The sequence below is a fragment of the Chelon labrosus genome (assembly GCF_963514085.1).
Source record: "Chelon labrosus genome assembly, chromosome: 15".
NCBI lineage: Eukaryota > Metazoa > Chordata > Actinopteri > Mugiliformes > Mugilidae > Chelon > Chelon labrosus.
In genome coordinates, this window is record NC_140348.1 from 71,034 (window position 1) to 97,763 (window position 26,730).

The window sequence follows — 26,730 nt, forward strand, 5'->3', positions numbered from 1 at the left end:
AGTGGATAATACCGTGCTTCTTCATCAGAGCTTTAAAAGTCTTGTAAAAGAATTCTTTACCCGCATCCGTCTGTACTTTCTCAGGCACTTTACTCTCCCGTAACACAAGGCAAAGGCCTTAGTCACTTCACTTCCCTTTTTTGTCTTCAATGCTTAAGCATATATGCCTTCTTTGAAAAAATATCGATGACAGTTAATAGATAATTATACCCAACATTGTACTCTGATAAAGCTTGCATCTGCTTGAAATTTATTCAGGGGGCGTGGTACAAATACTTTGTTTCTCAGAAAATGTATCCAGGTTTATGTAGAGTATAAGCATCCTGCTTCGATAAAAATTCTTTTACTCGATAAATTTTTACTTTAACCCCGCTTTCATCCTGTACAGCCCTCTGAAGACGTTATACTCCTCCAAAACTACCCGGATGTGAAGGTGTATAATAGAGCTTTTTCATCAGGCGGTCTTCCCTTTTCTCCATCTTTCACCCTCAAACGTTAAAGAATGACAGAGACCTCTTTACTGTTTTTACCTTTATAGTTTATTGTCCACAACAGAACAACAGAAAACATTACTTATCGGCGACAGGGTTCATATTTCAAGATCTCCCAGGCTTCGATTAAAACTGGAGCTGTGAATTTGCGCAGTATAATACCGTGCAAGTTTTGCAACTAGGAATGGGCAATATGGACTAAAAAATGTATGTTATCACGGTAACGATAAAAAGGAGGATAATTAAACACCAATTCAGCCTAATCTCTTTGACTATAATGCATCGGCAAGTTTTATCTGAGTTGTTGTTGTTTTTTTACCGGACTCTTTGGATGAAGTCAACGGTGCTTCTGCATCCTTGCACATTTTCTGGCATTCTTCATATTCTGGTTTGTGCTTGTGTTTTAGGTGGCGGAACAAATTAGTGGTGTTACTGTCCTTTTTATGCACTATTTGTTTGCAAACCTTGCATTTTGTAATTTGCTGCTCCGCATCAGACTTTTTAAAACCAAACCAGTTCCAGATAATGGAGGTGGAGCCTCGTTTAGGAACGAGCTCCTCGTTACCCGGCGAATCCATAGACATGTATACATAGACCCCTCATTGAGCGCTGGATCGTACGTCAGCGTCGCCGCCATATTGGATCTGTCCCGCAAACTAATACGAGTCAATGGAATGAACTTTATTAAGCGTCTTCTACAAAGTACTATAAGCATTTGCACATTCACACAGAACGTAAGGAACCAAAAACAACGTCTGTAACATTAACTACTCAGAATGTAATCAGACGTTGTTTTTGGTTCCTATCGGTTCCCTGAATATATACGTTCGTGCGTGAATATGTAAATGAGAGGCATTAACTTACAGCACTTTGTAGAAGATGCTTAATAAAGTTCACTCCATTCACTCATATTGGTTCTAGGAACAGAGCTGCCTACTCCAATATGAACGTATCGCAACAACGAGCCAACCCGCTCAATGAGGCGTCTATGTATATATGTCTATGGGCGTATCTGCTCCGCCTTCTGCCATCGTCAATTTGTCAGTGTTCCACACATAGACATATATACATAGATGCCTCATTGAGCGGGTTGGCCCGTTGTTGCGATACGTCAACGTCGCCACCATATTGGAGTAGGCAGTTCTGTCCCACGAACCAATACAAGTCAATGGAGTGAACTTTATTAAGCATCTTGTACAAAGTGCTGTAAGCTAATACGTCTCATTTACATATTCACACACAAACAGATATATTCAGGGAACCGATAGGAACCAAAAACAACGTCTGTAACATTAACTACTCAGAATGTAATCAGACATTGTTTTTGGTTCCTATCGGTTTCCTGAATACATATGTTCGTGTGTGAATGTGTAAATGCTTATAGTACTTTGGAGAAGACGTTTAATTAATAAGTCCATTCCATTGACTCGTATTGGTTCGCGGGAAAGAGCTGCCTCCTCCAATATGGCGGTGACGCTGACGTACGGTCCAGCGCTCAATGGCGTCTATGTATGTATGTCTATGACTGTGTCTCAAATGGCGTACTTTCGTCAGTACACTTCGATATCATGCACTATGAGCACTATGCACTTACGTCCATAGTGCGTAATTTTCAAAAAGGTAGTATCGTCTCAAATCGGGTACTACGCCTATACTTACCGGAAATGACGAATGACTAACGCCGTATTTTGATTTTGACCGCGAGCGTATATCGAGCAGATATTTAATAGTACTACGTGTAAAACAGCAATATAGATCATTTTCATTAAATGTCATATTGTAACTTACATCTGTATGGACCTGTAAAACTGCTCCACCACCGCTTCCAAATCACTGCCGCCGATATCAGCAGCCACTATCGCAAGTTTGAATTGGGTTGATAGTCCCTCCCCTTCCGCTACGTAGCCAAGATGGCTACCGTTTAGGGTGGAAAGTGTGCAGCGTTCCACACTCAGCTTTTTGACCGTTATGAGTACACCATCCGGGTACTTGCAGTGCACTTCGTCTCATTGGAATTTTCAGTGTGAACGCCCTCACGTACTCAAATTAGGTATTGTAAGTGCAGAAGTACGCGATTTGAGACACAGCCTATGATTCCACACGTATTGGGCTGCGAGTGTGTCGCGCACATATATACGTCATCAATGGTAATTTATAATTTTTATCGCGGAATGACATATTCTTACCGTGGCGAATGTTTTTGACGATATATCGTAAACGATAAAATATTGCACATCCCTATTTGCAACACATGAAAGATATCATTGCTTTGATGGTCTTGAACGTAATGGACAAGGCATCTGCAATCATAGTGTAAAGCGTCAACAGGTGAAGCACATTAATTTTGGGTGAATCGTTGGTGATATATCCGATCACACAGCAAAATGTTTCAGTCACAGAGCTTTCAGATATTAACGTTAGAGTTTTTTGCACCATCACTTTCCATATAGCTTCTGTAGCCTTAGCTCGTATTAAATCCAACAGCATTTCTAATTTGTTCACGTCGGAAGGTCTAGCGTTACTGTTGATTTTACATTTTTTAACATTCTTCACTTTGTTGGCAATGGCCTGGTGTAGAATAGCTGATAGTTCCAATACGATGCATCTCACCTTCACAGCCCTAAATAGTGCTCGCAAACAATTACCCATGGCACAAAACAAAGATAAATAAATGCACATACAGAATATTACAACGTATTCTAAAGATAAATGCACATAGAAAATATCACAATGTATTCTAAAGATAAATGCACATACAGAATATTACAACGTATTCTAAAGACAAATGCACATACAAAATATTACAATAATGGCACATTCTAATAACTAATTAATACACTTATCTTAAACCCTTTTTTGAAATGCTTCAGTTAACATGTGCAATGGCTCCATCTGCTGGACAAAGTAGCACACTACGTGCACTGATGATGGAATCAGGGAGACGGTGAAAAATTTCACTTTCACTACCATAACAGGCCCAAAGTTTAACGAAAACTCAGTGAGTGATCACGACGACCATAAGTATGTCCTGACAAAATCTGAAGATAATCCAATCATCCTGACAGGAACAACAGCTCATACAACAGACACCTGCCAAAAGCAGACATTTCCTGTTCACAATAGGTGGCGCTACAATAATTGTATGAATATTGACATATGGATGTGTGCAGCTGGGGGCCAGTAACAATACTGTACAGTTTGATGCACTTTGGACTAAATTAAAGCACATTTAATACAACTTCCTGTTTCATGGCGCGTCATGAAACTTTCAGGGGCCAGAAGACCCACGCCACTTCGATGAAAAGTCAATAAACCCCCGTCAGGATCGTTCGCCTGTCTTTCGACAACCTATATCCAAATTTTGAAGTCAATCTGATAAGGTTTGACGCTGATGTACACATCCTACGAAAAATAAATTTTGTCCAATTTTCACAGTTTTATTGAAATAAAAGATTCCTGTTGGGTTTAGAATATGGCTCCAATTGACTTTTTTGTGCGTCGTGGGATGTTACATATATGTGACATAATTCCAGACTTTTAGACGCAACGGACAGAGCCATTTTGCCACGCCCGTGCTCGAGGCTCTGATACATTAAAATTTTCAGGTGAACAAATTTTTTTTCAGGACTTTTTGTGCATGTTTAGACATGCGTAGAATTTTCTGAAGTTCCTGACAAATAATAATAATAATAAAAAGAAACAGTACGAAAACAATAGGGTCCTTGCAACTCCGTTGCATGGCCCCGTTGGGCCCCTGCACTTCGTTGCTCGGGCCCTAACAATAGTAATAAACAGTACGAAAACAATAGGGTCCTTGCAACTCCGTTGCATGGCCCCGTTGGGCCCCTGAACTTCGTTGCTCGGGCCCTAACAATAATAATAAACAGTACGAAAACAATAGGGTCCTTGCAGCTCCGTTGCATGGCCCCGTTGGGCCCCTGCACTTCGTTGCTCGGGCCCTAATTACACTAATAATAATCACTCCACCACCCGTATTGGCCTGTAGGAGTCAGGGCAGAGGAGCACAGGGCAGAGGAGCACAGTGAGTGAGAGGGGAGACAGTCTTGCAGTCATGTCAATTGAAAAAGCCAAGCTTCAGCATCTGAGTCACAACAGAGTGATAGACCGATTTGCCACCCTTAAAAACAGACAGCATTCTTTGATGCTTCCACCCACCAAGTAACTTGCAATTGTAGCCATTTTTTTTTCTTGTTGATGCTGTAAACATTCTGCTACTGTGCAAACCTTTGTTTATTGTTGTACTGTATTAAAAAAAACAGACTGATAATAAATACTAATAAATAACTACTAATAACTAATAAATAATTTCTCAGTCTTTACTAGATGTTTGTGAAATTTTGTGATCGCACGTTCATTTGCTCACATCCTGTGCATCTCCTTGGGGCTAAGCCCCACCTGTCCTTAAAACCTAGTGACGCCTCTGTTTAACACACTCTTTGGACACTCATTCACACACTGAATATTTAGTCATGCCTTTCGGTCTCACTAATGCTCCTGCTGTCTTCCAGGCATTAATTAATGATGTTTTACGTGATTTGTTGAACAAATGTGTTTTTGTCTACCTAGATGACATTTTGGTGTTCTCCCGCACCCCTGGGGAGCATGTTGAACACGTCCGGAAGGTGCTCAAGCAGTTGCTGGACAACAGGCTGTTTGTCAAGCCTGAAAAGTGTGATTTTCATGTCACCAGAACTACCTTCTTGGGATATATTATTGAGAAGGGGCAGCTTCACCCGGACACACTAAAAGTTAAGGCAGAGACAGAGTGGCCAACTCCTGAGTTTCGTAAACAACTGCAATGTTTCCTCAGTTTCACCCACTTTTATTGGCATTTTATCAGAAACTATAGCAAGGTGGCTGCCCCCCTTACTCTGCTCACCTCAGTTAAAACTCTGTTTGCAGGGAGTCCGGAGGCACAGTTAGGAGGTTGACACTTCAGACTCAAGAGCGGGGGCCATCCTCTCCCAGTGCCTCCCTGCAGACAACAAGCTTCACCCCTGTGCATTCTTCTCCCGTCGTCTCACTCGAGCTGAAAGGAAGTGGGGAACCGTGAGTTGCTAGCCATAGTATTGGCTCTCCAGGAGTGGCGGCACTGGTTAGAGGGCACCACGCACACAAGAACCTGTCTTACCTCCGCTCAGCTCGTCGACTCAACTCCCGCCAGGCTCGGTGAGCTCTGTTCCTGGGGCAATTCAACTTCACTCTCACGCCTGGACCCAAGAATCAGAAACCAGACGCCCTGTCTTGCCAGTTCACCCCTACTGAGGAAGAGGAGGCAACCATCCTCATCCGTTCAAGAGGCCCTTCAGCAACACCCTGAGAGACCCTCAGTACTCCAGTGGGGACACTCTTCTAAGACCACCTGCCACCCCAGTGGGCTCTTCCTGTGGTTGCGATGAAACTGGTGGTGCCATCATATCCCCCTCTGTCTTCTCTGGGCGGCCCTATTGCCAGTTCGGCTTTAGACCCTCCCAAGGATTAATTAGGCAGTCCTTCCACTGATGTCCTGACTGGTAACATCCCTAACATTTGTTCTCAGCTGGAGAGTAAAGTTATGTATTAGACTGTGTACATTTGAGTTGCTCTTGTGGAGATCTCTAGCCATCATGGCAGAAAATTTGCCGGACAATCTGTATCTGACAGACTCTCCTTCTAGCTTAGTAGCATCCATTTTTTCAGTTTTTTTTTTTTAATTGCCTTTTTATTTACTTTCAACATTTCTCTAACATAACCAACAAACTCAACAGACTCAACTGAATGAGAAGAAAAGGGAAAGAAGAATTAAAAGAAACTCATAAAAAAAAAACAGCCATCACTGCACTTAACAAACTCCAGTGAGAATAATCCATCCCCTCTATTCTTTTGTGTTTATGTTGTCTGCACTGTCCACTTTTGCTTGCAGTGTGTTGAGGATGGAGGCTAACTAGAGGGGAGGGGGGGTATGGTGTGTCATATTATATGTTATTTGTTATATGTGATGTGTGATATATGTATGAAACTGTGATGTTAACATCAATGTTGCTGTCTTTTATGGAATGGAATGACGTGTGAAGAAGAATATCCTTTATAGGACAATCAAGACTCTATCTATCTCACACAAAACTGTCATTGGAGGAAATGCATGACACAGAAAAACTCCAACTCAACTATATGTATGCCGCCAACAGAAACACTTACAGGACAAACTACTTGGTACAGGACATATACAAAACATAGGAGGTTATGTAAACTCAGAAACTGACAGAGTATATGTAACCTTTAAAAAGTGTACTTTACACCAGTTTTGATGTTTGTTTGGGTCTCGGTGTACATTTTGTACTGTTCACAGTATAAAAATGAACTCTCACAGTTACGCCCAACAGCGAAAATGTAATTCAATTCAATTCAATTCAATTTTATTTATATAGCGTCAATAACAATACAAATCGTCTCAAGACGCTTTACAAAAACCCGGCCTGAAACCCCCAGAGCAAGCCTGAAGGCAACGGTGGCAAGGAAAAACTCCCTTTTAACATGGTAACTAACCATGGTAATGCACCTTGTGTTTTTTCAAGGATTCAAGGATTCTTTATTGTCATTTCGACACATGTTGGTACATGAGGTGGGACAAAATTAGTTTCTCTGGTCCCCATGCAAGCCAATAGCAGGCCCGAATGAAAGCCAATAGCATATTGGCTATAAAGAGTAAAAGTGTAGCAAAACTCATAGTTTTTTGGCAACTAAGGGTAAAATGTAATATACCTGTTTTTAATACATTTACACTGAGAGATAAGGATGACATATTTATTATTATTATTATTGTAGGCCAATAGCAAAAAAAGAATACACTACCCAACTGACTGAAAAAATTATTTAATGTAAGCTTCTAAAATTTGAATGGTATGCTTTATGTTACATATAGCTACCCTGCATGCTGTGTAAAGTATTTTTGATTTAGAATGTCCAAAAAGTACTTCCCTGCTCAGTACTATACCATTTCTTCTTTAAAAATATTAAACAGTGTTGAATTTTCAAACATTCAGAGTTTAAAAGACATTAACATTAATAGATTACTAAGTGGATACTCAAAACATTAGCAGACTTTCACAATCCTGAAAGTAGACAAAGGGAACCTAATCAAAAACACTGAAACAGAAATGGTATGCTTTGCTATTTGTTTATTCAATTGAGCAAATATAACATACTGTGAGGTGCAAAAGTAAGTGCACTTCTTGAATTTGTTAGAAGTTAATTTCAAGGCCATTTGTTCAGAAGCGTTTCCTATCATAGTAAAAAAGAAATCAGGGTTTTGTCTCGGCCTGATTTTTACAACACATTATTGTGGACGTGTATGAGGGCATGGACAAAGGACTTTCTAAGGACCTCTAAAAACAGTAGCTGTTTATCACCAGGCTGGAAAATGTTACAAAACCATCTCTTAAGTTAGACTGATTGTGAACTAATGTAGGAGATTTAAGACGACGGTTAGCCTCCAGATAATTGGTCAGTCAACAAAGATCACTCCAAAAGCAACACACATAGTAGTCCGAGAGGCACTGTTCATAAAACCACCATCAGGAGAACACCGAACAACCATAGTGTGCATGACTGAGTTGCAAGGACAAAATCGCTGCCCTCTTAAAAGAATGTTTCTGTCTGCAGTTAATATCATGTGGACAAGACAAAGGACTGTTTGGAAAATGTCTAGTGAGAAGATGATAAAGTTTTATTTTTTGTCTCAAATGAAAGGCTCATTTTCAAGATGAAATACATTGCATCAGACCCTCATCCAGTCTATGAAACATGGGGATGGCCCTTGTCTGGGCCTGTTTTGCTGTATCTGAGACAGGATGGCTTGCCATCGATGATAGACCAATGAATTATCAGAAATGTTTACTTACAGGTTACTGCTGCCAAAGGGAGTAACACCAGACATTGTTAGTGTGAGTGAGATATTATACACAGACAGAAAAGGTTTAACTTAACATTTCCACATCCATTTCATCACTAGATCCCGTGAAACACTTATTTCCCGCTAAGCAGAGAACAGAACAGTCACTATGCACACTGATGGACTGATTGCGTTAAAAGGATGATTTAATTTATGATGGTTTGGTGTAAAACTTTAAACAGCCATTTAATTACGAAATGATGTATTTCAAAGTAAGAAGATTCACACTGAAAATCTACCTTTTAATAAAAATCCAATGTAACTAAATACACTTTCTTGCAGTCCACAAAATGCCTACAATGGAGGGAAATCTTCAGAATGATTCTGCACTGCTATGCACATGAGAAAAACAAACTACTTTGAATATAAATGTCCATCCTGTGTCCGTGCGTACATTCACCTGCATTTGCACCGTCAGGCTTCTCCATCCAGATCAGTAACACAGTTTTGTATCTCATGATGCTTTTGGCACATCGAACATGCACAGACTTTTGTATTTCTGCAGCAGACGGTTCTTGGTACGGACCTGCTCTCGCAGCGTTGCCAACTGCTGCTGCTGCTCCAGTAAACCACTGTCTATCCCGGACATGTTGGAGACCTGCTCCCGAGCCTCCTGGATCTTTGCCTTCAGTCTAGCCAGTTCCTGGTGGACATCCTGGCTGTCCTTGTCCATGCTTATAAAGATACAAAGATAAATAAAACCACGTTATTCTTATGACCACGTATTCTTAAAACAACGTACAGCAACATACGTAGCTATGTTGCTGAACATTTAGCGTTAGAGTTTCAGCTATAATTATTAACAATTTGAGCTAACACATCCGCGAACTGTTAACGAGAAATAAAATTTGATAAAAAGTATAGCACACAAAGACGTCCACACAGTTACCATTTAATAATAACATGGACGGTAGGAAGCAAAGAGCAATCCTCGTTCTCGTTCTCGCGCTTTGCTTGTGCTACCGCCATTACTCCCTGCTAGTGATGGTCCTCTGACATGCGCGGTAGCTCTTGACGCGATTGTATCGGACCGTGTCGGTCGAAGCGTGGTTCGGTCACGTGACTAGTGACGTTTGAAGCACTTGGGGGCGGGGGATTTCTTCTTCTTCTTCTTCTTTGTTTATTGGCAGATTACATCTCTTTGGTGCATACCGCCACCAACTGTACAGGAGTGTGCAAAGGGACTTGGCATACTATCATGGTACTCTATGGTTGAAGAGGAAACGTTATATTTATAAAAAATAAATAAATAAATAAATAAATAAAAATAAATAAATAAATAAATAAATAAAAATAAAATAAAAATGAAAAAAAAAAAAAAAAAAAGGATCCTAGATCCTTTTAGTTAAACCTGTGTCATTCAGAAAAATGAATAAGGATTTGATCCTGTCTCTTTGCATTCCTTCTTCCTTAAGGATGTTCTCAATCCCATTTTCAGCCTCTCTTTCTTTCCATTGCTGCCTGTGTTCTGTGTATTTTTTGCACCTAAATAAAATATGGTCTACATCTTCTATAACATGACATTCAGAACATAAACCATTACTCTTCCCAATTAATCTTAGTGTACCATTAAGACCTGTGTGACCCAATCTTAGTCTACTATACACCACCTCTTCCCTTCTGTTGATACATACTGTTATTCTTTTCCTCCATACATTTTTTTGAATTGTGTGATAATGCCTTGCATTGTACTCTACCTCCCATTCATTTTGCCATTTCAGTATACCTTCTGATTTAATTTTAGATTTGGCTTCTCCCTTCCCCATTGAAATATTGATTCCTATATGTTCTTTTTTCAGCACATCCTTAGCTATTTTGTCAGCCACTTCATTCCCCTTTATCCCGACATGTGCTGGAACCCAACAAAACTGAACCAATATTCCAAGGTTCTTTATATTCAATAAAATATGTCTTGCCTCTATTACCAAGTCCTCTCTTACTGATTTTCCTGTTTCAAAACTGGTTAATACTGCCAAGGAGTCAGTACATATGACAGATCGTAGTGGCTTGATTTCTTCAATCCACCTCAATGCAGTTATTATTCCTGCTAGCTCTATAGAATATATTGATAGGAAATTATTCAATCTATAACCATATTTTTTCTTAAATGTAGGAATATATATCCCAATTCCACAATGACCATCTTGAGGATCTTTTGACCCATCTGTAAATATTTTAATAAAACCATAATATTTAGACAGAAGATGTCTTTGGCTGTATTCTGCAAGGTTTGCTTCATTAGGCTGTTTTGCTTTTTCCTTCAACAGTTCTACATCAATGGTTGGCACAGGCAGCATCCATGGAGGAACTGAACTCAACACTAGAGCAGGGCTAAACTTGAAATCTAAAATTCCATACTCTCCTGCTGTATTTGTAATGTGCCATCCAAAACCAGAGCTCTTTGAATGGTATTCCCAACATGCATTAAGGATTGTTAAGGCAGGATTATTTACACTTCCTTTAAGTCTCACCCAATATGTTAAGGACAACTTATCAAATCTAAATTTAAGTGGAGTTTCTTCAGCTTCAACTAATAGAGCACAAGTAGGAGTTGTTTTAAACGCTCCTAACGCAATTCTTAAACCTTTAAATTGCACTCTATCAAGTTTCCTGAGAGATGTTGCACATGCAGAACTATATACTATGCATCCATAATCTATATTTGATCTGATTAATGCTTTGTAGATGTTCATTAATGATTGTTTGTCTGCTCCCCATTGCTGCCCAGAAATCATCCTCATAAGATTTAGTACTTTTTTACATTTAGTTTCTACATGAACTATATGATGTTTCCATGTCATTCTTTCATCCATGTAGATTCCAAGATATTTAAACTTATTCACTCTTTCCAGTTGCTGATTATATAACATAATTTTAAAATTCTCTGGAACCTTCCTTCTTGTGAAGAACATTATCTTCGACTTAGGTAAAGAGAATTTAAATCCCCAGTCTAATCCCCATTGTTCTATTATTTCTATTTCTTTTTGTAACCTTCCAACAATATATGGAACATTCCTCCCTCTTTTCCATACTACAGCATCATCTGCATACAACAGACCTTCACCTCCCTTTTCAAATAAATCATTAATCATAATATTAAATCAAATAGGACTGATAACGCTCCCCTGGGGAATTCCACTTTCCACCACATATTCTTCTGATAACTCATTACCTACTCTGACCCTCAAAGTACGATGAGATAAGAAATCCAAAATGAAATTAAACATCCTCCCATTTATTCCAATCTTTTCCAACTTAATTAATAGACCCTCTCTCCACATGGTGTCATAAGCTTTTTCTATGTCCAGAAAAACGGCTACCATCACCTCCTTCATGACTAGAGACTTTTCAACTTCATTACACAGTTTAACAAGAGCATCTGTTGTTGATTTATTTCTTCTAAATCCTGTTTGGTAACTTTTAAGCAGGGATTTCTTTTCCAAAAAATAATTCAAACGGCCCACAACCAATTTTTCCATAAGCTTTCCTAGGTGTGAAGTTAGAGCTATGGGTCTATAATTACCTGGATTACCAGCATCTTTCCCTGGTTTAGGAAATGGGAGAATTATAGCCTTTTTCCATATCTTAGGTAACTTTCCTTCTTTCCAAATTTCATTAATTAGCTCAAGAATCTTTTCCAGTACTTCCTCAGGAAGTTTCCTGAACATAGCATAGCACAGATTATCACATCCTGGTGAGGAGTAACCTGTATTATTTACTGCCATTTTCAATTCTGACATATTAAAGCCATCATCAAGTATAGACTCAGTTTCAGATTTAGCATTTAAAATACCTTCATTCGCCTTTAAAATTTCCTCTTTCCTTTTTTTTAAAACTATCTTCCAAGTGCTCTCCTTTATGTATTTCAGCAAAACATTTCCCCAACATATTAGCCTTTTCCTTATCTGATATAGCTTTACGATTTGTTTCATCAATTAGTACAGGAATATTTGCTGTTTTATATCTACCTGACATCTTTTTTACCATCATCCACATCTTATCTAATCTAGTCTCCCTTCCAATTGTGGAGCAAAACTGCCTCCAAGATTCCCTTTTAACCTCTTTAATTACTTTCCTTGCTAGAGCCTTCTTTCTTTGGTATTCTATAAGATTATCTGTAGTTAAAGTTTTACGCAGTTTTTTCAAAGCTTTATTTCGTTCTTTAATAACTTCTTTACATTTATCATTCCACCATGGAACATTGACTCTTTTCTTCTGGCTTTTACTTATAGGGATGGCCTGACTAGCTGCATTCAAAATGAGGATACTTAAATTATCATTCCTCTGATCTATAGTTTGTTCTACATTTGGAATATTCTTAACCTTTTCATTGCAATTTGTTAAATATTTCTCCCAATCTGCTTTCATAAAATGCCATTTATGATGAATGTAACTTTCTTCAATCTTCAGTTCAACTTCAATTTTACAAAAAATAGGAAAATGGTCACTACCAATACTTGTGTTCTGATCAGTCTCCCATTCACATATACTTGCTATTTTCCTATCAACTAAAGTCAGGTCAATACATGAGGTTTCATTTTTGTATATATTTATTCGTGTTCCACTACCCTTATTTAAACATACTAACATTCTGTCATTCATCATTTCCTCTACAGCCTCCCCATTTAAATCTGTATGTTTACTTCCCCATAAGCTATTGTGTGCATTAAAATCCCCACACCAAATTTCTCTGTGAGACCTTTTAATAATGTTCCTCAGCAACTCATTTGTTAGAGCTTTACATGGATTATAGTAGTTAACAATTGTGTATTTGCCATTATCCCCATTAAAAATTTCAGTCACTATACATTCATGTTCTTTAGCTGTACCCAACTGTCTATATGGTATTCCTTCTCTAATAAAAGTCATACACCCTCCTCCTCTCTCTTTATCCCTGTCATGTCTGATACTGATATAACCTTTTAAAACAAATTCTAACTGTGGTTTTAGCCATGTTTCCTGAATACATATGATATCTGGTTTATTATTTAATTCATGTATATACCTTTTAAACTCCTGTCCATTTGCTATTAGACTTCTTGCATTCCACTGAAGAATGATTAAAACCATTAGATATTTAACCAGCTTGAGAATCTCCATATTTATTATTTAACATTTCATGAATTTCATCAGCTTTAGTTGTGGTGCCTAAAAATTCATTTGCAGCTTCCACAACTGATTTAATTCTATCACTCTTCCTAGAGTGCTGTATTGTGACATTAACTATAGAACATATGAATGCTATGAACTCTTTTTCCTTTATCAGCAAAGTCTCTTTTGAGATTCTTGATCTGCATTCACAGCATTTTGTCACTGGGTTAGACCTATGTAGGCCTACCTCTAGCTGTTCATCAGTATGGTTCCCAGTATTCTTTCTTGGACTCCAAGAGTTCTGTTCTGTTGGAGATACAAGTCCGTTAACATTAACGTCTTTCTTAGCTTTACTTATCTCCTTTAGTGCATTAGCATATGAAACCTGATGAGTCAGTTTGTACTTCTGAATTTCTTTCGCTTCCTTCTGTCTTTCACACCCCCCATATGCAGCACTATGTTGACCTCCACAGTTACAACATTTTAGCTGAACATTCTCCCCACATTTCCCATACTCATGATCCCCTCCACATTTTGCACACCTAAGTTTACCTTTACATTGTACTGCTACATGACCAAAACGTTGACATTTAAAACAACGTATTACAGGGGGAATGAATTCTCGCACTGGGTAGCTCATAAAGCCCATTTGTACTTTTGCAGGTATCTCATTCTTGAAAAAAAGTAAAACTGATAAACTCTCTGTTTTTTCTTTACCTTTCGTCAGGCGTTTTGCATCAACTATCTCTCCTCCTTTCACATTGTTTTTGACCTCCTCAATGGATACTGACACTGGGATCCCAGTAATGACTCCCCTTTTCTTTGCCGCTACTCCTGGAATGTGTGATTTTATTTTAGAACCATTTAGGGTAGATCTCTTTAAGATCTTATCTCGCTGAGCTTCAGACGCTCCAAAAATCAGTAGCCTACCGTTCCCCATAAAGCGAGCATGGTTAATTTGACCAATTTCTTTGTCAATAGCTTTGGTAACATGAATGGGGTGTAAATCTGGCCCTCCTTGTTGATCAAACACTATAATTACTTTCCAAACTTCTTTATCTGGCTCCTTAACTCTAGATCGTATTTCAGATTTACTTCTTTTAGCTGTGTCCACAGTTTCAGTACTACTGCTAGACTCTGATCTTTGCCTCGTTTTCTTTTTCCTCACTTCCTCCCAAAACATTTCCTCCTCATTATTCCTTATATTACTAGTACCTGCTGAATCTTCTGCCATTGTCCACTTTACATTCACTGTACAGTAGTTAAATTCAAACCTTCCGCGTTTACTGTCACTGTTCTCCGTCAACCACTTCCGCTTCCGCTTCCGACTCCCGAGCGTCCACCGGCGGGGGATTTTTTCTCCTCTGTCCCGTTTAATACCTTAGGAAAAAGTGGAGGGGATGAAACGGGATGAAATCAACTTGTTGAAAAAGTGTGTGACCCCCATGCATATCATAGACAAAACCTTTTTAAAATAAAACAGCAAAAAAAACAAAAACACGTTTTTTTGCACCCCTAAAATGGACTAGACATGCCTATGCTGCAAAATAAAGTTTAACTTGGCCAGTCGCCACCTTTTGGTGGCGTACTTACCAGTGCCATAGAGAGAGAGAGTTGCGACACTCCCATAGACCTCCGTTGTAAAAAATGGCGGCGCTTTTAACCGCCTACTTCCGGGATTTGAAAGTCGGATTAGTTCCAAACACTGTCATTTGGGCGTCGGACCTCATTCACTTACATTGCTGCGAGTTGAGTTGTTCCAGAGCTAAGCTGCTGAAATATCGACCTCTTTTGAATTGTCAACTGTCTATATTGTATCAGAGGCCCTTTGCGATGCTTATACTGGTCTTCATTTGTATATGCACAGCGTAATTATTTATATTTTATCTTGGTTGTTTCAACCAATTTTCTAGCATTGCCTGCTAGCTAATTAGCCAGCGCGACTTCCCCTGCTGTAAGGTAGTTCGGTGATGAATCGCTACCACCTTTATAGCAACTTTTATTTAATTGAATTTTGGGATATATACTAACTTTTAATTATGTGACGTGTTTGCTGTACTTAATTTGTTGTACTGTTCCTGTTCCATGTTCACTTGGCTAGTGTACAATTTGCCCAGCGCTACTTGCTGATGCTTGATGAGATGCTGACAGATTGCTATCCCGTATGTCAAGGCATTGTCGTGACTCGTGATTTGAGCGAGGGTTATTTAATTAGGAATGACGCGAATTTTAGGACTGGCGAGTTTGGCGTTGTGGTCCTCGGGGTGGCCACTCATCAGAAGAAGTGAGCTAGCTTCTAGGCGAATTCTGAACGGACCGCCATGGCAGACCTCTTTGCGTTATCACGAAGGTAGGCTAATAGCTGAATCGGAATTTATAAGCAAAATCACGGGAATCAATATCCTAATACAGCCCAGTTGTGCTCAAATGAATATCATGAGACGTCTACCATCAGATGAATGATATGGAAAAATTAAGTTAGAGCCTCTAAAGCCAGTGCTACTACCCATGCGAACATGAACACTAAGCTTATTTTCTCTCCGTGTAGCCTAAAACTTATCTAAGTAAGTTTTTCGTTGTCACCCTGCCTCTCCAAATGCAAAACTGACATTAACAAAAATGCGATAATGTAATAACAGCTGAAAAAGTACTTGGGTGTGTGTTTTACTTTATATTTACCGTTCAATAATGCAATCGCTGCTGTCTGTCCCATAGAAGAACATGACAGCCAGCGTATGTTTAGGAACTAATTGGGTTTACATGAACCACGTGACAGCCATAGCGGCGACATCAAAGAGTGTCGCAACTCTCTCTCTCGATGGCACTGGTACTTACATAACAATACGTAAACACCGGCTGCACGCCGTCAACGTGTGTGGGCCAGTGAACGTACTGATGATGTTCTACAGAGAATGTCTAATAAGGGGAGAACTTCCACTCTCAGTGAACTTCCGGCTTCTGAAATGTTCGTTACAATGGGACTTAATAGAGAGTGGCGAGGCTCTCCGTAGACGGGCTCTGATGTTGTGGAAAGGAGAAAGGAAGTGCGGGCGGAGTCAAGTATTAAAACACAAAATGGCCGCAACCATGAATAACGTGGAAGAAATTCGGACTCGAGTTATACTCGGGGAATTTGGAGCGAAAAATGTAAGTCTGTTTCAAACTGTAGTCTTATGACCAAAGCATTTGTTAGCTGTAACATTCATCGGTTGGCAGAGCTGGTTGACTGTGCTAAAGAGCTGAACAGTGACTGCTGCACAATGTAATGTCAAGACTCGTGAATGATTATTTAATCATGAATATTTTTGATTAACGTTAGTCAACAGAGTATTAGTAATAGTAATATTATTGTTATTTTCATTTTGTATTATTATGTATTGCTTGAAGGTCCATACAACAGATTTTCCTGGAAACTACCCTGGGTATGATGACACTTGGGACATGCAGAAATTTCAAAAGGTAAGGGTAAACTAAAACTACTTTTTGTTACCAATCAATAAAGCAAGATTTATCTTTGTGCTGCCAGCCTGACAAATGCATCCTTTGAATTAGCATATAGTAGATCCAGAGTTCTATTTTCCTGGGCCGTACAATGAACACACTGGTGGAAAGTGAACAAAACATTGTCCAGTGTGATATGATTAAAATTCCCAGAAATGACAACAAGGACCTCCGGGTATTTTGACTGTTGCATGGCAACAGTGGCGTGGATAGTGTCATACGCTACTGCCTTGTCCGCTGAGGGAGGGATGTATAGTCCAACAAAGATGACCTCGGTAAATAATATGGATGCATTCCCACAGCTAAAAGTTCTATGTACGGTGTACAGACATGCTCCTTCACAGTTATATGAGCGGGACTGCACAATCTCTCATCTCTCATACATGTATATGGTTCCAGAGAGTCCAAATGGAGCAGAACAAAGAACAAAAAGAGAACAAAAATATGACCCGAATGCCTGTAATTGGTCAAAGCTCTGAAAAGTGGGTGACACAACAGTGCAATACAGAACAATTTCAGAATAAAACTGCACCCTTTAGAAAATTTCAATGTTTTAAAACGTAATTACACACATATCAGAATGCCTTTTATTACCATTGCATGTGCTGCATACACACACATCACTGAGTCAGACTGTGCACCTCATCTCAATAGGCAACCTTGTTCCCTTTTGAAATGAACACCACCACAGTTGTATCATCTGCAAAGTTGATAATCATATTTGCGTGGTGGAGAGGAATACAGTCATAACTGTAGGTCGTAGAGGAGAGGACTGACCTACAACCCTGTGGTGTTCCCCCACTGATATGAGGGTCAGGGTGGTCGAAGTGTGGGGACCGAGTTTCACCTTCTGTGGGTAAGCATGTACACTGTAAATAGATGGACGATGGAACAGCTTCACAAAAGTGAAGCCAAAGCAAGTAGAGCTCTGCCAGATGGCTGGCTGCAGAATAGGTCATGAACTCCACCTCCTCCATGTTTGTGGATGGGCCAAATTAAAACACTAAAGTATATATCAAATACATTTTTAAAGATGTTTAGATAGTGGTGGTTTTCAGGCAGGCTGGCATGGTGGTCTGTTTACAAACCTGGAAAACACAATATACATCAAGAGAACAGTGACAAATTGGATATAAAGAGTGTGCTACAGTTGTTAAGAAGGAAAACTAATATTATATTTACAGAGATTTCAAATAGATTTTTAGACTTTTAAAAATACCCATTGTCTGGGCACTTCTGTTGCATCATCTACCATCTTCTGGACTTGTTTTCCCTTCTCCTTGTGTGAGTTTTTTTCCATAGAATATGTTATAGTTCGGTGACTTAACTTTCATTCTTCCTCAATCTTTGCCATTATCCAAAAAGCCAAACCTAAAGAGAAATATTTTCTTGGCGTAAGTCCTCTTTTCTTTGCTTTTATGCATTATGGAAGATCAGATAGATTGTTATGGCATGACGTAGTAAGTCCCTGGTTTGATTTTCAGCTGTTGCTTATATTTTTACACAACATTAAATGGAGCGCTCTTGTTTGTTTGCAGAATTTTAGAATTGAGATAGTGCATCTGGATGAGAGCAGTATGGAGTTTGACATGGTGGGGATTGATGCAGCTATTGCCAATGCCTTCAGAAGGATCTTATTAGCAGAGGTGAGATTCCCATTCAGTCTTGTTTTGTCATATTTCTTTGGTATACATTCTGTGTATATATTTGACATTTTTTTACCTTTGAAAATGTGTTTGTTTTATTTGATGTAGTGCAAATAATTTGTAATGGTTTTCCTTGCAGGTACCTACCATGGCTATAGAAAAGGTGTTTATCTATAACAACACATCCATCGTCCAGGATGAAGTCCTGGCCCAACGACTAGGACTCATTCCCATCAAAGCTGACCCTCGCCTATTTGAGTACAGGAACACTGGTAAAACAACAAACGAACAACTTACGCAAAGTCTAAAGTAGATTTAAGCTAAGTCATAACAGAACTTTTGCACATTTAATATAAGAATTACAACCTCTGTGGTGAAAATCAATGTGATACATTTCTGGGAAAAAAAGGATATCAAAAACGTAGTATGTGTGTTGTGCTCAGAATCAGATTCTCACCAAGGGTGCATGAAATTATATTTAACCCTCTTTGCCTGAAGTGACACTGATTCATCAACGAATATCAAGTCATCATCTTAGATGCATGATAGACACATGGGCCATCACACCCATACTAAGCATCATCGACCTGTCATTATCGAAAGGAATTGCTCAGGTGATGGCTACAAACATTTTTCAATTAATTAAATTCCACACAAGTCATCAACAAATGAAGAAAGCTTTATATCAAAGTTATCAAGAACAGGAAGTCCCACCAAAATTGATGAGAAAACTAGTTCAGCTGGGCTGTCAAGAGGCAACAACTACATCTTCTGCTGGCCACTTCTTAACAGTCTACTGTACTCAGTTGCAGTGAGCAGTTGCACCTGCAGGTCTCAAATCTGATGGGTTAATATAAGAATAGCTCACTTTCTTAAATAATACTGGGTAATCTTAAAGGGAACTGACGTGTGTTCGGATGGAAAAAAAAACTTCGAAAGATCTTGGGAAAATCATGGCTTGTATCTCTGTACTGTCTTTTCACAACTGTGTTCTTAAAATTTGTGAAGGGCTGAGTGTGTCTTCAATTATTATTTTTTTCTGGAGAGTTAAGTTTTATTAATGTCAAAGGGTCTCTTTGCTCTTTTGTTATTTTGCTTCCCATGCTGATATCCATGGTTGAGATAGAGCCCAACTGGGTTTAGGCATTAACATACCTCTCTTTCTCCTAATATCCCTACTAATATTTCTGGGTTCCAGTGATGAAAATCACTGCCATAAGGCTTTCCGACCAAACTTTACTGTAACTTGGAGCTACACAAGATATCCTCCACCTTCACGTAATCCTCAGTTCCACCACAAGACAAATGGCCACATAGAACAAAAATGATGTGACCACTATCGTTCGCCCTGGATATACATATATTATTATTCCTTCTTCCATCTAAACTTCGGTATGTAACTCATCGTGAACATTCCGAAAAGACGACCTGTGACCTGTTACTCTGCCATACTTTGCAGTAGAAACACAATTCTCTATTTGTACAGGTCACAGGAAGTGTAGCTTTTTTCTTCTGAAAACAGTGTTTCGATGACTTTTACGGTTTGCTTGCAATCACAGTTTACGTTTATTACAAAATATTGGTTTAACATAGCCTGGCTGACGCGACTGCACATCTCAATGAGATGCTGGTCTGGAAACTACGTGTTCATTTTCTCGTATTTGAGGCGCGGTTTTACAAATGCCTAGAGCCGTTTATTGGGCGCTACGAATGTCTGTCAAATGCGCCTGGTAATTCCCATGCTGCCTTGTGCGCGATTCATAGCCAATCGTATCAGTTATACCAAATGACGTATGTAGAGCGACAGAAATTCGACGAGGAAGAAGAAGAACCTTTACTGTCCATGAAAAGACGATGGCGTTTAATGATTATTGCCGTTTGTGCAAAGTAAATATGAGGGTAGAAGGCATATACGGTCACTCTGCCGACCTATTGTATCCAAAAAAACACAGAGTCTATTAATGGCGAGACCACCACAACGACTGGGGTCTCGCTAAGCCCCATAGCCTTAGCCACCAACGGGGCTAGCTGGTAAATAAGGCTTTTGCCAAAGCCTGTTGGTAGCAGAGCAAACACATCCTTCTTGGCAATGAAGTCTTTCAACGCCAAACGTTGCTCTTTTTTTAAAATAAACTTGCGTTCTAAGCTACTTAAAACACTGTCTAAGGATGCATCGAACGGTAACGTTAGGTCCGCTGCTATGTTGGATTAACACACTACAAGCTTCGGTGTCGCGCATAGACGTCGTCATCATCTTGCTGCGCCCCCCCCCGGTCTGTGATTGGTTCCCTATCTCAGGCGCAAATATGGGCGATGGTTTCCAGACTGCTTTTGCAGCGAGAATGAAATCGCGCGCAAAACAGTATGGGAACACCCAGGCTAGGTTTAACATAGAATCTACGTTAATCTACGTCGTGGTTCCTATGGGCCCACACTAACTTTTGACTTGCTTCAAAATTGTGAGAAAAAAAAAATGGCTACATTCTTTCATGTACACGGGCATGACTATATCAAAATGTAGGATTTTTTTTGTTGGCTTTCACATGGTCCACTGTCTAATCTTTCAAAATAAAATTTCCAAGATGCAAACAGGAGCTGCTGAACATGATCTATTGAAGCCAGGACTTTCAAAAAAGGCCCTAACAGGGATCAATGGGAGGGTCAATGGGTATGTCAGGTTTTCAAAATAAAAGTACCAATCTACTCAATCAAAATAAGAGTATGTAAGAGTATGTAGCTCCTGACACTCACCACAAAGGACTTTGTGTACGTTGTATTTTCAAAATTACAGCACACAACTACTTACAGTAAGTAATGATGATTATTCTTGGCAGGTTTTTGGAACTCTAACTACTCCTGCATACTTTGAGCTAGAGAAACCATTAAAATATCAAAATGTTCAAGTTTTTAAGGGGAGGTGAGCTATTATTTTTCCTTTTTATGAACTTCAAACTTTTAAAATTATTTGGGTTTTTTGTCACCTGCTTATAATGAATTTGAGTGGGCAGAATGTTCAAATCCACTTTAAACCTACTCATCTTAAAGCTTTAACCCCTTAACATTCCTATAATTTTTGCCAAAAAATTGGAGTACAGGCAAGGTTTGGCCTCTTTTAAAAAATAACACTGAATCTGAATCTGTCTAAGTGCCACTGGCACTGACCAATAGAAAATGTGACAATAATACTACAGAAAATTAGTATTTTACAATGTTTTTCTCTGAACACCTCAGGTACCTTTTGCGCACCAGACCCTCATTGGATATTGTGAAACTGTAGACACTGTAGACAGTCGTCTATTGGATCAAAAGAGGTGTCAATCAAAAGTTCAGAGATTAGAGTGGTTTTGGTATCACGGTGTAGCTAATACATGCAAGCTATGATCGAGAATATGAAAAATATGCACTTCTAATGGAGACTGTGAAAGTTTGTGGACTAACTATTTTATTAACCCTTGGCAATAAAACAATTTTTTGTTGGAGTTTCATCTGCTCTTGGAATACTGTGAGTTTCAGTAAATGAGTCGAATACATTTTTAGGGGTCCATGCAACGACGTTGCAGGAACTTCATGAAATTTGGTATACACAATCTGTAAAATATTGTGTAGACGCCTATCAAGTTGTGTGACATTACATCTACATGGGGCGCTGCACGTGACACGCAAATATTTCATATGACTTTAAGGCCTATAACTTTGGAAGTATTCACCCAATCCTCATGAAACTTAGCAGCATATGTTTGCGTACGATCATGCCAAGTTTCCTGTAGCGCTACAACCACTACATGTTTATATCTCACAAACCACATAATAATCTGTGGATGACTCAATACAAGCCCACCAAGCCCCTTTAGACCAAGTTTCGGTCTTAAGGGGGCGCTACTGGTGACTTATGGCTCTGCATCCTGCTCGGGGATGACTTCGCCACGGCATGGACCCCTTTATGATCGCTTGTGATCATCTAGTAGTGTTTGTGCCTGGTCTGACATAAGTGTTTACAGAGCCTCCAGTTATGATTGTATCCTGAAATGGTATGCATCATTCCAATCTCAAGATATTAATCTTTTCAACGGTGTATAACGTGTTGGCACATAAACAAGGGGCTGAGTTAATCCCTGGTTTATTTGTGAAAATAGCAGATGGCCTGCAGACTACCCCCCTGGGGTGTGTATTGCGCTCCTTATGGTGAAAGTTTCTAAAATTACTTCAGCTCTGGTTGCTTCCACAACTTTTTCTCCCAGGAAATTTTGTCTGTTTCGAACCCAGTGTTTTTCTCATTAGTGTAGGTTTTACCATTTTGTTCTGATCAACCACACCGTCCATAGACTTCAGTGTAAACGGAGCACTAACTAGACATTTCAAGCGACTCCGTTTCAATTCCAGACGACCCCATGTGGGGTCGCGACCCCAAGGTTAAAAAACACTGTCTTAGGCCCCGTCCACACGTTCCAAAACGATCTTTTCCCCCTCCGTTTTCCCTGGCATCGTTTCAAGAATATTCGCGTACACACGGATCCGTTTCAACACAACTGAAAATGCTACTTCATATTCCAGGCCTATAGGTGGCGCTGTTTCAGTTTCAGAAATTCACCAAAAACGGAGAGGAAGAGGCGGAGCATGCGCATATAGCTTGAGCGCTGTTTACTAAATGTTGCTTATGTGGTTGTCCATCAGCCTTTTTTGCTGAGCGGGGTGGCACAGGAGCATGATATTTTGCCCTAGTAACCCTAATCTCCAGCAGGAACACGAGCATGTAGTCCGCCATTGTTGTTGATGTTGTTATGAGACGTCTCGCGGGAGGTGGAAGGCTGCTCGAGGGGTGTGGCGATGACATCATCGAAACGCACGTATGCGTTTTTCCCTGTCCACACGAAAACGCAAGAGCTGCGTTTGCGAATTTTTCCACCCTGGGACCAGGTTTCAGAAAAGTGCGTTTTAGGGCAATGCGTTTACAGGATTCGATCGGCCAAAACGATGCAAAACATCTGCGTTTAAACCAAAAAGCGTCTCCGTGTGGACGGGCCCGTAAAGTCACACCAATCTCTCAAATCCACAAAATCCACAGTACAGACATAAACACCCCTCTGTCTGTCTTTGCTGTGTCAAATGGTCACAATGTGTAAATCGGTTTACATTCCAGCATTGTAGCTGTCTTCTGGTACTGTTTTGTGTGCTATTCAAATTTGCCAATATCACATTTAGGCCCCATCCACACGTACCAAAACGATCTTTTCCCCCTCCGTTTTCCCTGGCATCGTTTCAAGAATATTTGCGTACACACGGATCTGTCTCAACACGACTCAAAACGCTACTTCATATTCCAGACCTATAGGTAGCGCTGTTTCAGTTTCAGAAATTCACCAAAAACGCAGAGGAAGAGGTCGGCTTTAGAAGAAACCAAACTCAAGGAGAAATTATATTTTGCCCTAGTTACCCTAATAGGCTCAATATCTTCTTCAGCAGGAACAGGTCTTGCGGGAGGTGGAAGGCTGCTCGAGGGTTGTGGCGATAACATCATCGAAACGCATTTACTCGTTTTCGCCGTCCACACGAAAACTCAAGAGCTGCGTTTGCGAATTTTTTCACCCTGGGACCAATGCGTTTACAGGATTCGTGTGGACGATCGGCCAAAAGGATGCAAAACATCTGCGTTTAAACCAAAAAGCGTCTCCGTGTGGACGGGGCCTTTATTTCAACCTTTTCAGCTTATTCAGCTCTGAATTCAGCATGTAACGCCATGCAGTCTTTCAGCATTCAGTAACTTCTACTTTCTAGTCTAGTTTTAACTGGAGTATATAGACTTTTTTTAATCCACTGTATTTTTTTTGAAGACTTTGGACCCACCGAGATAATTTTTATTTTTATCATGTTTTTTTAATCTATACTAGGTGAAGAATCTGCAGAGGAAGAAGGTTCAGAAATAGACACAATTCAACTGCAGCTAAAGATTAGATGCAGCAGGAACCCCAGAGCCAGCAAAGATTCTTCTGACCCACAAGAGCTGTATCTGAACCACATAGGTAGGTTTTAAGTCTCACCAAATCAATAGGAAAGTTTTGTTGCAGATTCAGTCTCACGAACAACAGCTATGACAATAAAAACAAATGAGTTATTGTTGTAAACAATAATTAAGGCTGAATTTAGACTGCATTTTGAAAGGTGGTTTCTTAATAATAGAAAATACTCTGGGTTAAATTCAAGTATGAATGTAATTAATGTCATTTTCTCCTCACTGCCCCCTCTATCTGGTCTCAGTTTATTCCAGGGACATTAAGTGGGTCCCCATTGGGAACCAGTCAGATGTGTTTGCAGAGTCCAGTATTGGACCTGTGCATGATGACATCATGATAGCTCAGCTACGACCAGGACAAGAGCTGGATATCATCATGCATTGTGTCAAAGGAATTGGTAAGGGATTTTAAGTGTCAGAAGCTACTCAATTTAATGCAGAAGTGTCTGAAGACATGAAAAAGAAAGAAGTGCATTTTTATTAACAAATGGTTGCACGGCCCCATTTGTGTCTACAAAGCCAAAAGATTTACTTGAAGATGGAAGGTGATTCTTGACCTTGGTAACCCATCTAACATGCTGATAGACAAGTGCAGTGGCAAAATGTTCCATATAGAATATAAGTATTTCTTCCAGAATTCAATGTCAAGTATGATTTCATGGCAAATACTCATACCCATTACACCTGACTTAAAATTTCTGTGGAACTCATCGCAGGGGGAAATCCCCCCCAGCATGTTTCATAACAGCCCTACTCATATCTTGTCAGTATTTTCTAATACTGAAGGGTATTCTGTGTTTAGGCAAGGATCATGCTAAATTCTCTCCAGTTGCCACAGCCAGTTACCGCCTCCTTCCAGAGATCACCCTTCTGGAGATGGTGGAGGGAGAAAAGGCAGAGCGCCTAAAACACTGCTTCTCACGAGGAGTTATAGACCTGGAGGATGCAAATGGTAATAATCAAATAGTTAAATTTTATTTGATATTTATTTCCAGCAGTAACTCCCTTAATGCTATAAATGTATTTTTGTGTTGTCCAACTAAGGGAAAAAAGTTGCCAAAGTAGCAAACAGTCGCCTGGATACATGCAGCAGGGAAGTCCTCCAACATAGTGACCTGAAGAACGTGGTGAAGCTTGGAAGAGTGCGAGACCATTTTATCTGTATGTTCATAAAAGACATAAATGTGATATTGATAATGTGTATCTCAGTGCAAGCAATTTCAAAAACAATGTTCAGACTCGATAAGTTTCTAATTTAATCAACGACATCACTGAAAATCAGGAAGCACTTTCTGGGAAGGATTTTATATTTTGAAACATGCAATAAACTTCCTTCCTGCTAAGTGTGAAAAGAAAATCTCCTCAATCTCCTACGTATATACTATAAACATTAAGTGACCACAAGGATATACCAGGGCAAGGAGCAAGACTGGCCTGACTGATGATAACAAAAATTGCTTCCAACCCCTGAAAAGCAAAGTGGAAAAATTACAAGTTATGTGCCAGACTATTTCTTGGCCAGGTATTATAAGGCATTATTTCCCGCAGTGGTGTTCTCACTGTAAGATAAAACCTAAAACGACATTAAACCCTAAGATCACAATGACTTTCTGTTTCTATACTTGCTCAGTCATATAAGAAATCTGTATTTTCTTGTGACAATTTGTCTTGTTCCTTTTAAGAAGGTCTGTGGTAAAATAGGAATGTCTTATACTATATATATATCTCTTCTTTTACAGTTACTGTGGAGTCAACTGGTATCTTGCTTCCTGATGTCTTGATCACAGAGGCCATCAAAATCCTCATGGCGAAGTGTCAGAGGTTTCTCAATGAGCTGGGTTCCTCTGACATGGAGTGAAATGATGACTGAGCATGCTCTAACCCACTACAGAGGATGTGGTGTTAAAGTGTGCCACTGCACATCAGGGCTTGGAGACTAGATGCCACGCTCTCAGTGGGGTATTCAGATGTGTCTGTTTTGATGAAAGCTGCACTGACTTATTAAAAATCATAATATGGTTAGAAATGCATACCTTTGTCAGT

The 26,730-nt window shown here is 39.6% G+C and overlaps 2 protein-coding genes across 2 annotated transcripts; one reads left to right on the forward strand and one right to left on the reverse strand.

Annotated features, from left to right (window-relative positions):
- Positions 1-7,649: 7,649 nt before the first annotated feature.
- Positions 7,650-9,668, reverse strand: med9 (mediator complex subunit 9). The gene is made up of 2 exons (XM_084562140.1): positions 9,332-9,668; positions 7,650-9,116 (listed from the first exon to the last, which is right to left on the reverse strand). Exons 1-2 carry the CDS (start codon positions 9,409-9,411, stop codon positions 8,897-8,899), a joined length of 300 nt encoding a protein of 99 aa, XP_084418266.1. The 5' UTR covers positions 9,412-9,668; the 3' UTR covers positions 7,650-8,896.
- A 5,881-nt stretch (positions 9,669-15,549) lies between these two features.
- On the forward strand, positions 15,550-26,730 carry polr1c (RNA polymerase I and III subunit C). The gene is made up of 9 exons (XM_084561259.1): positions 15,550-16,680; positions 16,921-16,992; positions 18,573-18,680; positions 18,820-18,952; positions 24,566-24,697; positions 24,933-25,085; positions 25,490-25,639; positions 25,732-25,848; positions 26,427-26,730. The coding sequence occupies exons 1-9, from the start codon at positions 16,255-16,257 to the stop codon at positions 26,543-26,545; spliced, it is 1,410 nt and encodes a 469-aa protein (XP_084417385.1). The 5' UTR covers positions 15,550-16,254; the 3' UTR covers positions 26,546-26,730.